The 15,462-nt window shown below is 30.4% G+C and overlaps 3 protein-coding genes across 3 annotated transcripts; 1 reads left to right on the forward strand and 2 right to left on the reverse strand.

The window, feature by feature from the left end:
• Positions 1-56: 56 nt before the first annotated feature.
• Positions 57-7,186, reverse strand: BX663DRAFT_519176 (uncharacterized protein; the record flags this gene model as incomplete). Its single annotated transcript, XM_051528967.1, has 11 exons — positions 57-1,000; positions 1,114-1,189; positions 1,245-1,583; positions 1,653-1,920; positions 1,974-5,424; positions 5,481-5,631; positions 5,728-6,132; positions 6,208-6,342; positions 6,412-6,446; positions 6,494-6,542; positions 7,175-7,186. 11 exons carry the CDS (start codon positions 7,184-7,186, stop codon positions 162-164), a joined length of 5,760 nt encoding a protein of 1,919 aa, XP_051379961.1. The 3' UTR covers positions 57-161.
• Positions 7,187-9,000: 1,814 nt separating this feature from the next.
• Positions 9,001-10,407, forward strand: BX663DRAFT_171303 (CRAL-TRIO domain-containing protein). Its single transcript, XM_051521655.1, has 6 exons — positions 9,001-9,114; positions 9,173-9,211; positions 9,275-9,529; positions 9,592-9,769; positions 9,823-9,974; positions 10,042-10,407. The coding sequence occupies exons 1-6, from the start codon at positions 9,034-9,036 to the stop codon at positions 10,303-10,305; spliced, it is 969 nt and encodes a 322-aa protein (XP_051379962.1). The 5' UTR covers positions 9,001-9,033; the 3' UTR covers positions 10,306-10,407.
• Position 10,408: 1 nt separating this feature from the next.
• BX663DRAFT_171315 (60s acidic ribosomal protein-domain-containing protein) lies at positions 10,409-11,143 on the reverse strand. Its single transcript, XM_051521656.1, has 3 exons — positions 10,917-11,143; positions 10,617-10,857; positions 10,409-10,555 (listed from the first exon to the last, which is right to left on the reverse strand). The coding sequence occupies exons 1-3, from the start codon at positions 10,980-10,982 to the stop codon at positions 10,542-10,544; spliced, it is 321 nt and encodes a 106-aa protein (XP_051379963.1). The 5' UTR covers positions 10,983-11,143; the 3' UTR covers positions 10,409-10,541.
• Positions 11,144-15,462: the final 4,319 nt, after the last annotated feature.

Here is a 15,462-nt window from a genome sequence, read left to right on the forward strand (position 1 = left end):
AAAAAATAAAAAAATAAAAAAAATAAAAAAAAGCTAATTTTATTTAAAAAAAAAAAAGGGCGTAATGCATAAAAACATGTTGAAGGTAATTTAATTTAGTGTATTTTTCCTTAAAAAAAAAAAGAGAGAGTATGTGTGATCCTTTATTCACATATTTGTGGTTAACTCATGGCCATGTAAACTTGTGGCGTAACCCAGAAGCAAGTTTGAGTCGATTTCTCGATAGTAAAATCGTTTGTACATCTAAATGCCATCTTTTTTCCAAAAATGGACGGCTTTGTTTGAGTACTAGAATCAACAATTATTTGTGTTTGTTTTAAGGCTTTTTGCTCAACCAAATTATTCAAAAGTTCTTGAATTTCTCTTCGAGTAAGTCCAGAACTCAAATGACGATAAATATCCGATTCAGTAATACCAGGCTTTCTTAGGACAATGTCAATAATAGCATCTTTGCAGCCTTTTATAACCATATCTGTAGCATGCCCATTAACATCAGTCCATAAGCAAGGTATAATAATTTCTTCTTTCTCTGGTTTCTTATCAGTTTCTATATTGGCTTCTATCATTCTTTCTTTGGTTTTCTCGCTAACCGAAGGTGTAACAATATTTTTGTTAATGATGGCCCATTCATTAATAAAGGCTATATGAATATAGCGAACAATATTGAAACCAACACGACATACTAAGGCTGGATCATTAGAACAAAGAAGTTGAAGTGCCCGCAATATATCTTTATCAGAATAAGAGTTATTCAATTTAAGTTTAAGCTGATATAAAGATAAACCAAGCTCAGCCTCCTGGTAAAGTAAATCTACAATATATTTAGATAATGTATTGAAGGCTTGATCTTGTGTAAGTAAGAAACTTGATAATGCATTTTTGAATTCATTTGTATTCAATGTTTTCAAATGAAGCTTGTCAAGAGAAGGAATATATGACATAAATTCGTCATTATCATTAACTTTTTCTATATCTATTTCAAATTGAATTAAAGATGCATCTATGTGTCATTTAAATAAAGTAAAAAAAAAAAAAAAAAAAAAAAAAAAAAAAAAAAAAAAAAAATTAGAATAAGCTAGAGTGTTATATTCGCATTATATTCTATATATTTACCAATTAATCTAGATATAGAAGGCAATAATTCTATTCGCTTCAGCTCTTTTTCTAGATTGGCCATAGTAATTAAAACCTATTCAAGACTATATATTAGCTTATATAACATAAATAATGCTATAATAACTTACCTTATTTTCTGAAATAAGATTCAATAAACAAGCCATCATTCCGCTACTAACGAATTCGGCAGAAAAACGCACTTTACTTTTTGCAGCTGATAAGAACTTTTCATACTCTACTGCTTGTTTAAACATATTTTCTGGAAGTTGCCCGACCATAGTATTAAAAAATTTAGCAGATAAACTCATCAAAGTACCTGGAAGAGCACGCTCTTTACGTTTTTTAATTAAAATGCCATTTTTGTTCATTTCATTAAGCATTTTATCATGAACTTCTTGAGGGAACTTTTTTAAAATTGAGTAAGAGAAGAATGGATCAAAAACTTCGATAGGAGTTATGAGACTCATCTACATATAATCGGCAGTTAATTCCTTCTTTATATACATATATATATAATGTCTATAAAGTATTCTTACCAATGCATAAGATTGGAACATAGAGCACTGTCTTTTGAATTTATCATTTTCTACTTCTAATAAATAATCTGGCTGATCGTACTTGTTATCATGATATCTTCGTAATGTATATGTATGATCATAAAGAACTAATTGTTTAGCAGTGATACTTGGTCTTTCATGGAATAAATCTTCGAAATAAACAGTATGTTCATTATTATTTTTAATAATGGTGTAATTTTTGTCTAGTTCTTCTAGAGTACGAGGAAGACGAATTTTATCATGGCCACTAATTTTTGTGGGTTAAAAATCCTACCTTATATTTTTTTTTCTTCTTCTTACCTGCTTTTATCTTCAACCATTTTTTTAATAAAATACGTAACAAACCCAAGAAGATCAAAATGGATTATTTCTTCTGGATCATGGTCTTGAAGTTCACCACTTTGAATACCTTCTTCATAAATATGTTCCCAAAGTAATGAGTTAGATTCAAATAACTCTACATATGAAGGCTTTAACATTAATTTATCAAAATGGTTTCGGCAACTATTTAATGATTTATCAGGGAATATTTGTTTCACAGCAGCCCACAAAAAGCGACGATTAGTAGCACGTTTACGTAAGACAATTTGAGATAAAACTAAAAGCTCATTGTCTTGAGCAGTCCATGTAGTTCGCTTCCTACGTGTTTTTCTTATATCTATATTTGTATCATTTTGAAGGACAGGAATTTTATCTATGTCATCCAAGAAAGGCAATTGGTCCCTGGGTTCATTTCCAGTAAGGGCCTGTTCATCTTTATCGGTATGTGTCTCTAATTCAGGCTCCAAAGTAAGAATATGTATTTTATTGCCTTTAGGCCTTCCTATATGTTGGAATGCACGACCATTGCTGAGCGTAACTACACGACGCTTATCTCTAATTGAGCTACCTTTAACTTTGCGACGCACATAAGGTACAAGTCGACGCTCAACTTTCTTCCTTTCAGAAAATTCACGTTTAGATTCAATAGCATTTTCAACTTTTTGATAATAGCTATGGACTTCCGAAACCTTAACTTTTAAAGAATCTGCAATAGTTCGAATAACTACAGGATTATCGAGGGGTGTAGTCATTTCGGTTTTATCGATATAACTATTAAGTACTTTTCTTTGTGCACTATTAAATACAGAACGAGCAGTCCAATTAACATAATGGTACAAGGATCTAAATAGCATCAACTCATTTAGATCTGTAGGTTCAGGAGCTTGCTCATGTTCAGGGATATCCTTAATCTCAGGATTCGTACAAGCGTATTTAAGTTCACTCCAAAAGCGATTAAGATCTGATTTGCTGACTATTGTATGTTCGCGCACAATAGGCTGTCCAATCCTTTTTCTATCCCTAATCACTAATAAATTATTTAACTTGTATTCAACTGCCATACCAGTAAATTTTAAGGGGCTTGTCTCTTCCATCAAGGTATTCGTATTCATGTTATAAGGAGTCACAATCCCAATATATTCCAAAACAGTTAAAAGATCAATTAATCGCTTTCTAAATCTGTTTTTAGCTGTGAATAATTGACCCTTTATCTTTTTAGGTATGTCAGCTAAAATAACTGACGCATTCTTAGGATCCTGTACAAAATTGATTACTTCATCCGTTGGGTTTCCGACACCAATCATTTGACATAGTAATAATATAGTCATGTTATTCATTATAGCTCGAAGACTAATTTTGCACTCAACCTTGTCTACCTCGAGTAAGTTCTCATCTTTTGCAAACAAATCGAATAAAAATTGATGTAGAATTTTACTACGAACCATACGTGCACGAATCCAACCCAATTGTAATGATCGGATTGGCCAAGAAGATGATTTACCTATCTCATATTTTCTTCCAAATAGTTTCAAATTTTTAGCGTATTTTTCAAGATGTTGTTTAAAGGCTTCAGCTTTCCTAGAGTCACCTTGAGAATTAATGTGTTCATCCTTCATACGTTCAATACGTTCGTCTAATCGCTCAACTGGTATATCTATTGTTTCAACCTTACAAATTGAATAAGAAGGTGCTAAAAATATTTTACGATCCTGTAATGTACGAATGTAACTATGATATTCTTCACTTTCTGTGTCAATGTCATGTCGAACAGCTAACTTTCGCTTTAAAATTTTTCCATTTAATAAAGGACATGGAGCTATCTCAATCTTGGCTAAACCCTGTTTAACTAATTCATCTACTGTTCTAGCAAGTGTCTTGTTACAAATATTATATCTTTTAGATACATTAAGCTCTTCACATTTCTTTAAATATGCATCCTTTAGTGGTTTGCCCATTTCAACAATAGGCGTTTCTTGCAATACAGCATTAACAACTTCGAGACGAGTTTGTAAATACTGGTTCACCTGCTTTGATATATTCACATGATGATGTTTAGGGATAAGTTCTTTTTTAGAAGGTGGTGTACAAGTACCAGGATCTGCTGTTTCTTGAGTTGATATGGATGAAGTGTTTGGGATTTCAAGATTTACCGTTTCAACCATTAATGGCTTATCTTCATTCAGTATTATTAAAGTAGATTCAAGTTCAGAATTATTATTAACATTAACTGAAAGAGGTTCATTTGAAGATTCAACTAAATCTGATGCAGAATCGGTTGACATATTCTCTACTGAATTTGAAGAGGCTGCTTCCGATTGTGTTTTAGAAGTAGGAGCAGATTTAGTAGCTGGAATGACAGGTGCGTTACTTGGCTTTGAAACTTTACTAAAATAATCGATAATTGTTTTCTTTTTTGGCTCTTTTTGAGTCTGTTGTATCTGCTGTGTTTGTTGTTTATCCTGTATTGAATCTACTGGATCAATTTGCTCTGTAGTATGTGATGATTGCGCTTGTAAAATCGGTTGGGGTTCTTGAATATTATTCAAAGTTGAAGGCATAAGTGCTGTAGTAGGTTGCGATTCAGATGGATTTAATAAAGAACTTTCAGATGTAATATTATTATCCATATCCATAGCAGTAGATGATTCAGCATTAGATGGTTTAGCAATTATTGAAGTTGTAGCATCTTCCTCTGAGTTGGCGGTATGAACAGGTTGATCAGCATTATCTAAAGTATCAGAAGTATTGGATTCTGATTGGTTATCAGTTATATTTTTAGACTTCTTTGACGGCCTACTGTTTGTGGCTGAAGCTGGAGGTCGTCCTCTTTTAGTATTCTTTTGAATTGTAGTAGGCTCGACATTTTGTCTAGGTCTTCCTTTTTTTGCTTCAGGCTTTTTTTTAGATTTACCAGTAGCAGTTAAAGCACTGGAATCACCATCTTTTCTCATGTTTTTAATAATATTATTGACACCTTTTTGTGTATGAGGTACATCTACGAAAATATTTTTTTCAGTGAGCTTGGATTCATCAACTTCAGATTCAGGTAAAGGTGGTATTTCAATATCGACATTTTGTGTTGCTTGATAAGCAGCATAAGTATAATAGCGGTATCTCCTCATTCTGCCTTCAAATTCCAAATAACGCACAACACCGAAACGCTCATATCCTTCACCTTTTAATTCGACCATTCGTTCTAGAATTCTGCTTAAAATACGTTGTTCTGTTGCCTGAATTCCAAGACTAATAGCTGATTGTGTTACGCCCTTAGATCCTGCAGCATCTATTATTTGAAAGCATTGCCTTTCTAAGGATGAGTCTACAAGAGCATGAACGATTGGTACATTGTTTTTTGTACTTTTAATTCTTATAGGAAATTTTGCTTTTTCACTGGTAAAATGAGATAATTTTACGTTGTTTGATTGAGTTTCTGTAATTTAAGAGTATGTGAATGGATATCATTTATTATATAAGTATTTTTATTACCTTCGGGAGTCTTTAATAATTGAAGACAGCGTTTTGGAATTCCTGTATCATCAATACAGACATTCATTTTTCTAAAATAACCTTTTAGGCAAATTTCATCTACAGTACGATTGAACCATTTTCGCACAGACATTTTAGTAGAATTGAAACCCTATTATGTTGGTTAATATGTAACAATATATATACATATTGAATAGAATATGTATTTTATTTTTATTTATATATATATATATATATATTTATTTACCAATGCGTGCAGTACATCCCACCCTACAACAACCTGATTCGATGCATCTTTCGCAAACGTAACTAAAGCATCAAGTACATCTTTTTGAGAAAAAGCTTTACCATCTATATTAACATTATAGGGAACATCGCCTGGGTTTTTATCTTTGCCTTTATTGTCCAAAACAACTTTTGACTTTTGAACATGAAATCTGGCGTGAACGCAAATATTGGTAAACATACTGTTAATTGAAACACCGCTTCTCGTGATTGCACCTTTTTCTTCCAAACTTTTACAATAATGGCCAGTAGAACGACTATCCAGATTTAATAATTTAGTAAGTGAAGCTTGATACACGCCTTGAGATCGACCACGAATAATTTCTTTTAATACAGTCACTAAATTGGGCGACAATGCTGTTCCAGGCTATTTAGAAAAAGGAACTGTATTAAGATTATATTTATGCATACATTTAAAAAAAAAAAGTAATACTTAACATACAGGAATACCAATATAGAGTTGCTCTTCTTGAAGCTGAGATGAGCCCTTAATATGTAACTGAGAACCATATTTGTCTTTAACTTCCTCATAGCTTAAACATGATATATTTTTAATTAGAGGCATATTTGCTGGCTCCTATTTAAGATAAAATTTTGCATAAATACTTCTAATTTACATTTTGTTAAAAAAAAAAAAATAACGTACTTCTACTTCTTTAGAAGTAATATTATATGGATGTACTATGTTGGATGCGGATTTTTTTGATGATTTTTGTTTCTTTTTAGACATGTCTTCATCATCATCATCTGTAATGAATTCTTCACTTTTGTCAGATTCTTCATTATCATCTTCAAATTCGAATTCACTATCACTTATGACATCTGGTACAAACTCATCATCTGAATCAACATTGCTCACTTTTTTTTTTCCTTTCAACTTAGATTTAGTCTTAGGTTTTGCCTTTGCTCTTTTTACTGGAACTGCTTTAGCTTTGACAGGCGGTTTTTTTCTTTTACTTGTGGCAGATGTAGAAGACTCACCAATTTCACTTAAGTTAGAACATTCTTTTCTGTCCTTAACATTTATGTTTTCTGGCTGTTCTATATCCGCTTCTCCCATTGCAACATCTTTATTTGTTGTTGTTTGTAAATTTATTTCTGTCGTATTTTGTTCTATATCTTGATCTACTGCATCGTCAGAATCTGAATTTGCTTGATCCATTGGCTGATCATCTGATGAGGAACTTTGTGTTTGAAAAAATTCAAGATCAGGTTCAATTTTTAAATAGTTCCAAAAAAACGATTTATAATTATCATCAATTAGAGGCTTAATTGATAATCCAGACTGGGTTGCTATGTCATTAGAGATAGATTCTACATAACTCCAGACTGTATCAATACTGGAGCCTGTTTGTATAGGTGTGAGATAAGAAGAAATAAAATAAAGGCTCTTTTTTTTTTGAATATACCTGAAGGACCATCGATGGCTATTTCCTCTTTTACACGCTTAAGTAATATATCAAGCATTGTGATAGGAGGTTATGTTTGTTTTGTAAGTGATGATAACCTTTATGACTCCACGCACTCTTTTTATAATGAAATGAATAAGAGTTCGATTCCTACTAACTGTAAAAATCCAAGAAAAAAAAATGCAAACAAAAAAAGTCACATTTCGATTATGGAGCATATTGATTACTTGAAAAAAATCCAGTTAAAAATCTTGATAAAAATATTTATATTAAAGACTAAGCTTTAAGATCCACATGGATTTTGAAGAAAGTTCAAGAGAAGAAAAAGACTTTGGTTAGTTGGCAAATTGTTTTATATTTAAAATGGTGATCAAGTTAATATGAAGTTTTCAATTTAATTATACTCTTTGGTCTTGTATAAATAATCAAAGAAGTTATAACTCAATAAAAGCAATGAAGGTGGATGTTTATAGTGAAGAGGAAATAATAATCAAGTTTACAATGGATTGTACAAATAACCGGCTAACTAACAAATGAGCTAAGGAAAGGGATTAAAATATACACACAGTTAGTACGTTGGAAGCTAATATAAAAGAAAAGGAAGGGAACCATCTGTAGTTTTTAGGCGTTTCAATTCTACAGTCTATTTGGAGACAGCAGATAGCATGCAGCTGTGGAGAGTAACAACAATATATTAATAAAATTGAAGCCCAATGAGTATACTGATATACTACATATCAAAGTTGCTCGGTAAAGTTCTTACACTGAAATACCGTCTGTACTGTCAATAGATACTAGTACAAACGTATAAGGTAACCCCCTATACCAATTCCATAGACCAGTATCAAGTACCTTAGATTGTCGTACTTGCAAACAGTTTCATTAACTATTCATACAAGATAGTTTTACTCCCCTTTATAGCAGTATCAACTCTAAGTTGATCTTAGCTTGCCCGTCTTTCTTTGGGATAGGCTCCGATCCTTTGGTTATCAATAATTCATGTTTGAGTGTAATTGTGTTTTTTTCTTTAGCGTCTTGTTTGATATCTCGGTGGTGTTTCTCAGACCTTATCTTTATCATATATAGTAATTTAACATGTGAACATTCTATCAAATGGCTTCATATGCACTATCAACTCCTAATACCATTAAAAATGGCTGATCTATTTTCTTTCAAGAAACCAAAGTCATTGCAATTAGCTTTTACTTGATTAGTTGTTTGGTTAACGATCTGTTTCATCAAGCACTTCCTTCTCCTAGTGTCGATCTAATGTAATGGTTATTCTTTTAGTAGACTATCATACTCATACCGTTTAAGGTCTTTTAATTTTCTTCTGCCTTTTTTTTTTCCACTTGACTCCTGAGAGATCTGTAACACCTTCTCTCTCTCTCTCTCTCTCTTTTTTTTTTTGGAATTGGTTGATGCAATAAAATTGCTACAAATTCATTGGTTATTTTAAACTTATAATCGTTCTGTCAATAAATGTCGAAAGAACAAAGATATCGGACTATAAATTTATTTTCTATATTCGCAAAATCAAGCCGAAAACCGAATCCAACTGTAAATAGCATATACACATAGCTTCTGAATAGTATGTATACTGCAACAATAATAAATGATGACTGGGGATAAAGAGAAATAATATGTATGCAAACTCTTTTATATAATTGTTCAAATCAATAATTAACTGAATATAACACTTGTTGTAATAGGAAGATATATATAAAAAAAAAAAAAAAAAAAAAAAAAAATAATAATTGTCGGCCTTAATAATAAATAAATAAAATATGTTGCCTTTTAATAAATATAATATCGTTTGTTCCTTTTTTTTTTTTTTCTTTATAAATATAACAAAATAAATGACACCTGAAGAACGTATTGAGATAATAAATCAATTGAGAAAAGAGCTCGGCGATATTAAATACAATGTCACTAATGAGGTAAGACAGTTTTTGTTAAGTTGTTACTACTATTCTTAACATGACTTGTTTTATATAGTACCTTGAACAATTCTTAGTCGCACGTAGTTGGAATATTGTAATTATTTATGAGCAATACTTATTAGTATTTATGGTTATTAATAGAATAATATTCATTTAGGCTAATGCTAAAGATCAATTGTTAAAAACATTTCAATGGCGTGAAGAAAATAATATTGGTCATCATCCCGTTGCCACAGCAGAAAATAAGCTACCTGTACTTTATGCAGTACGTGGATATCAATCGATACCTGACAGTAACTTGGAACCACTTCCCGGTATATCTGAATCTGTTTTGAGAATTAATAAATATATGGGTGGTGCTTGTCTTCATAAAACAGATAGAGAAGGCTGTCCAGTATACATTGAAAGATTGGTAAAAAAGAAATTGCCTTATATGTATCTATCTATAATAATAGACTAATATAAATTGAAAAGGGCTATCACAAAGCAAAGGAACTTGCTAAAAATGCAAAAGTAGAAGAAGTAAACGGTTATCATATTGGCTGTAATGAGTTTTTACATAGAGTCATTATGAAAGATTGTTCAAGAGCTGCTGGTCGTCATATTAATCGAGAAACTGTCATTTTTGACTGCACTGGCATGGGTTGGCATCGTAAGTATAAGTTTTTATTAATAAATGAAACAATAATTGACACACATCGATAGAATTACACATGCCAGCTTTAAATTTCATTCGGGCTATTGCGGATGTTGATCAAAAATATTATCCAGAAACTTTAAATAAGTTCTACTTGGTAAATGCTCCTAGTGCCTTTGTTTATGTTTGGAAAATTGTTAAAGGTTGGCTTGATCCAGGTGTAAGTTACTCATATTTTTTTTCTATTGATAATAAATAGTAAGTAATTAACTATTTTTTTTATTTAGACAATTGCTAAAATTCAAATTATTGGATCTGATTTTAAGGAACCTTTATTGAAACAGATTGCGCCAGAGAATTTACCCTCTTTCCTAGGAGGTGAGTGTAAATGTGAACATATGGAAGGTGGTTGTGTTCCTTCTCAAGTATTGAAAAACGCAAAACCACTTGAAGCTAAAGATCATAATGAGAAAGTGCCAACTGCTTATAATACAAATATTATGAATCAAGGGAAAACATCTGAAGTTGTTCGAGGCCCGTCAATGTATTAGACATGAAAAGTAAATATTTAGACATTTTTCTTTTTTTAAAAAAAAATAAAAACAAAAATAAAAATAGTTGGAAGCTATAAACAAAAAAACACAAATAAACAAAAGTATTGCTTCTTCTCTGATCCTTTTTTTTTCTTTAATTTCATCCTTACAACAAACTTTATTTCTATTTCAATTAAAAATAAAAAAATTTGACGTTGTGAATGTATTTTTTAATTAGACGAAGTTGAAATGGTTTAATCGAAGAGACCTAAAATAATATAAATTAGTAATTTGTACTTGATCTTTCTATATTATAAGTATATATTTACCGAAACCCATATCTTCATCAGATTCTTCCTTTTCTTCAGCCTTTTCTTCTTCGGCAGGAGCATCAGCAGCAGCAGCACCACCAGCAGCGGCGGCACCAGCAGCAGGAGCAGCACCAGGAGCACCGACGTTCAAGAGAAGAGCCTTGAGATCTTGACCGGCGAGAGCCTTAGCGTAGAGAGAGAACCAGATGGGTTCAACTTCAACACCGGCAGCAGAAACGAGAGCTTGAAGCTTGTCAGCCTATAAATGAAATAATTAATGGGGGCTTCATCAAGAAATAGTGGCTAATCTCAACTTACAGTGATCTCGATGTTGTCATCTTCGAGGATGAGAGCAGCGTAAACGACAGCAAGTTCGGCAGACATGCTAATTTCGAAATTGACAATTGAAAAATTAGTATGATTTTTTTTAACAACGATTATCTTTTTTTTTTTTTTGTTCCACTTTAAATAGTGTCAATTATTGTCACTAATGTATAAAGATAGATTCTCTTTTCTCTTGTCATTTTAAATGATTGATTATTTTTAGATACGTACGCGCAATAGATGGATGTATCTGGAAGGAGGATGTTTAGACGCTTGATGGTATTGTAACCATTTGGGGATTCAATGCTCTGCTGTTGCAAGAATGAAGCACAGTCACAAATAACAATTATTATCGGACATTCAAAACAAAAATACAACAAAAATGTTCAAATATACATTCTTCCTTAATTCACATGGCACACTTTTTTTTTATGGCACAATTTTTTTCATTTTGGCACACAATCTTAATCGAGTTTGGTACAGTTTAAAATTTTTCTTAGCGCCATGTGATTTAAGAAAGAGTGTATACATAGGACAGTAAAGAGACTACTTATCTAATATGAGCGAGTCTAACAATAAAAATTAGTTAAAGTTAGTATGAATGCTCATAAATGAATTTTATTCTGCATAGGAGTCATTATATTGACATATTTAAATATCTAAAAGGTTGATCTTGCTTTTTTGTACTCTTTATTGTTATTCACAAGGCATATAAAATAAAAATAACTCGGGGGTTCTTTCTTTTGATTTTATCTTTATATGTTTAGTGTCCTAAAAAAAAAAGTATACATTAACTAACTGACTATATCGATGATATCGCCTTTGTTTACAACTGGAATAAAAGTAATCGTAAATTCTCTTATTTTTAATAATATAAAATTACCTCGAATATTCAAAATTGGAAGACAACGTTGTTTAGGTTAAATATATATTCTCCTGCTAAGTCTTATTTAACTGGGAGCAATTTTCATCTTGAAGAGAAATATTCAGGGCAGAAATTCCCAGTCACTGCCCATAAATTATTTGTTATTTTTAAGATGTTCTTCATCTATTCATTTCACTCATCTAGAGGCTTTAACAAATAATAATAATAATAGTTTAAATATGACAATATATACATATACCGACTTCAGAATATGAATCCTCCAAGGACTGTGTTAACAGCCTTCCATTATAATTCAATTCCAATGACTGAGCATGAAAATATAAGTAATACAAAAAATATGTGTAAATGTGTATAGAGAATACAAATGCAATTAGTTAAGCTTCAAATAGACTTCAATTGTATGATATTTGAGAATTAACATTTTGTTATATACATCGAGCAATCAGAATGTTTAAGATTATGCAGCTAAGATAGATAATGTATTTTTATTGTGGATACTATGTCAGTAATAATACGAAAAAACGAATCAAAAGCCTTTTCTGGTTGAATTATTATTTGAACGAAAATAAAAATCATTACTAGAGTTTAAAACTGATTTAGCAGACATACTACAAGATCATTATGGAATATTTAGATGAAGAAATTAGAAGAATAAATGATTTCATGATGAACATTAATGGGTTAATGAAAATGGAATATGTTAACTTCATAAAGACAATATCGATACCAAACTGTTTTTTATTGTAATTTGTAGGGGAATATGCTAACTTCTTAGTTAATTCAGAGAAAAATTCATAAGACCTGAAATAGCGTTTATTTTTTATTTTTTAATAAAGACTATCTAATAATGCTATCTTAAAATTTGCTGATGTTTAGATTAGCATCTACAGATTAATATAAACTTTTAAAATTAAGAATGCTTTTATCTATCAAAAAACTCCATCCTTTTATTTAAATATAAGAGAGCGAGAAAATTGTTTAATTATTTAGCAGCGTACTATTGCTTCCGAATGTATTTGATTGTAGAGCTTGACTATTACGCGTAAAGATCTTTTTTTTTAGTATAGCTTAGAGATAACAGAGCCTAGTTTTAAAAGGGGAGAAAAAGATTGATTCATTTCTATTAACCAGTGTCAAAAGAAGATTATGAAAGAATATTTAGAGTAGCCAGAGTTTAGAAGAGACCATTATGAAGAAAAAAGATAGAATTAAATGCTTGAAGTAGCCAAAGTTGAGAAGACACCATTATGATGAAAAAAGACAGGATTGATTGTTTAAAGTGACCAGTATCCAGAGAAGCCCACTAGGATTGATTTTATAAGGCGACCAGTATCCTTAGAAGCCCGCCATAAAGAAAAAAGACAGGATTGACTATTTAAAGTGGCCAGTATCCAGAGAAGCCCACTATGGTAAAAGACAGGATTGAATATTTAGAGTGACCAGTATCCAGAGAAGCCCACTAGGATTGATTTTATAAGGCGACCAGTATCCTTAGAAGCCCGCCATAAGAAAAAAAAAAAAAAAGAAAAAAAGACAGGATTGAATATTTAAGGTGGCCAATATCCAGAGAAGCCCACCTAAAAGGGTAAATATTAGCTTATGTGTGATAATTAGTATTTAGATAAACATACCATATAAAAGCAAGCAATGTTTGATTCATTTACATTAATCAAATTTTAGAGAGCCTACTATAATTAAAATTTATAGTGATCTACATCAAAAGACAACTACTATGAAAATAAAAAAGAAAGTATAAAAGCATATATTTTTATTTATATATGCTTCTATTCTATAAAAGATAGACAACGTAAAGTCCATCAAAAAAGAATAAAATAGTTAGAAAAAAATACATTTTTTAAAAATAAGGAGAGAAAAAAAGGGAGAAAAATAGACCCTGAGAAAGTTTACTTTTACATAAACAAAGAAAAAGTTTTCCAAGATTAATAGTCAATATCTTTTTGTGGCTTATTATTTATCTTTCATATCTTTTATACACAAAAATAACTATGATAATTATTAAAGATATTATATTGAATTATGTTAAAGAAGCTTAAATACTTTCTTTACTACTTGATGATAGATCATTAAATATGTAACTTTTGTTTTGTCAGCTATTGTTTTATTTAAACGGAGCTACAGCCAATATTTCATTTTGCAGGTACATTTCCTTTCTAATGAATAAAAAACTTGCTAGTAAAAAAAAAAAAAAAAAAAAAAAAAAAAAAAAAAAAAAAAAAAAAAAAAAAAAAATATTTGTAAAAAAACAGATACACTTGGAGTTCCAAAATAAAATAGTTTACAAATATTTGCACTCAAAACACTGCTTATTTTTAGATCGTTGTTTACTAGGACTAGCATATGTGTTTAGCACTTCTTTATATCTTTTGTGTAGTTATCATTTATCGAGTGTGACTTTTTTTTAATAAATAGAATTGTAACTTGTTAAGAAAACCTCTGCTTTTTAATAGCTTACCATTTATGCAATTGTGAGAGTGCGTTAAATTACATCCCTACAACATATATACCTAACTTCCTAATTGTACTTTATTTTCGGTCTTTTGGTAATTGGGTTTTTTTTTCGTCTTACAAACGTTTTCATTAAAAATATACATACACAGCAGTTTGATTAGACAGCACAGATCAAGTCTTCAATATAATAGGTATTCCTTATCTATTCTGGTTATTTTATATATTGCTTCTGTATAGTAATTGACAAGGATATGATTACATATTCTACAAAAAAAAAGAGTGTTGGCAAGGAATAGGCTCACTTTGTTAAACAAACCTTAAGGTAAAATAGAAAATAATCATTATAACTACTATTACTTTTTATTGATACAGTTCATATAAATGCATACACTTATATTAGAAAAGAGAGTTTATCATAAAAATATATGGTTTATATTTTAATATTTAATATCTTCTAAAGCTAGTTTAGGACACATCATGCTGGAAAATGAAATTGATTGATATAAAACTTGTTCCATGTAGAGACATGCTTAATATGTGTCTATTGTGGTAATAATATCGTTTATTATTATCTGTTATTTATATCATATATTGATAGGCTTATATAATATAATGTTCAAAACTTACTACAAGTAAACGATATTACACAATTAAGTTTACCCTAATTAGAATACTTATATGTATATAGCATTTAACCAACAATAATATTATCGTCAGTATCAGATCACTAACAACTATTGCTTGTTATTTTATCAGATTAAACTATCTGTGTCAAGTCATGGTGCCTGAATAAACAAACTATATCAAATAATATTGTATGCTGGTGTTTAATTTAGCTGAATCAAGGTTGTACCTTTAAAATGTCAAATATAGATTGGTTACTATCTTTTCCCTTGGATCAAGCATTCCTAAAATAGAATCATGACATTGATAAAAAATGCTTGTTAAAAACTATAAAAGTTGATCATTTTGAAAAAAAAAAAAAAAATGTGTGCCACGTGATTTAAGAAAGAGTGTAACATTATCATGAAATAGCATGTGTGTATCATTTAGAATAGACCCCCCCTTTTTTTTATGTATAAACCTGAAAATATCACCTAATCAAGAAATGTTTGTATAAATTAATTATTTTTATTTGAGACTAAGCCTTTACTAGTATTATAATATTTTTCAGAGGAAATAATT

The sequence above is a fragment of the Cokeromyces recurvatus genome, assembly GCF_025118155.1.
Source record: "Cokeromyces recurvatus strain NRRL 2243 chromosome Unknown BX663scaffold_26, whole genome shotgun sequence".
Lineage (NCBI taxonomy): Eukaryota > Fungi > Mucoromycota > Mucoromycetes > Mucorales > Mucoraceae > Cokeromyces > Cokeromyces recurvatus.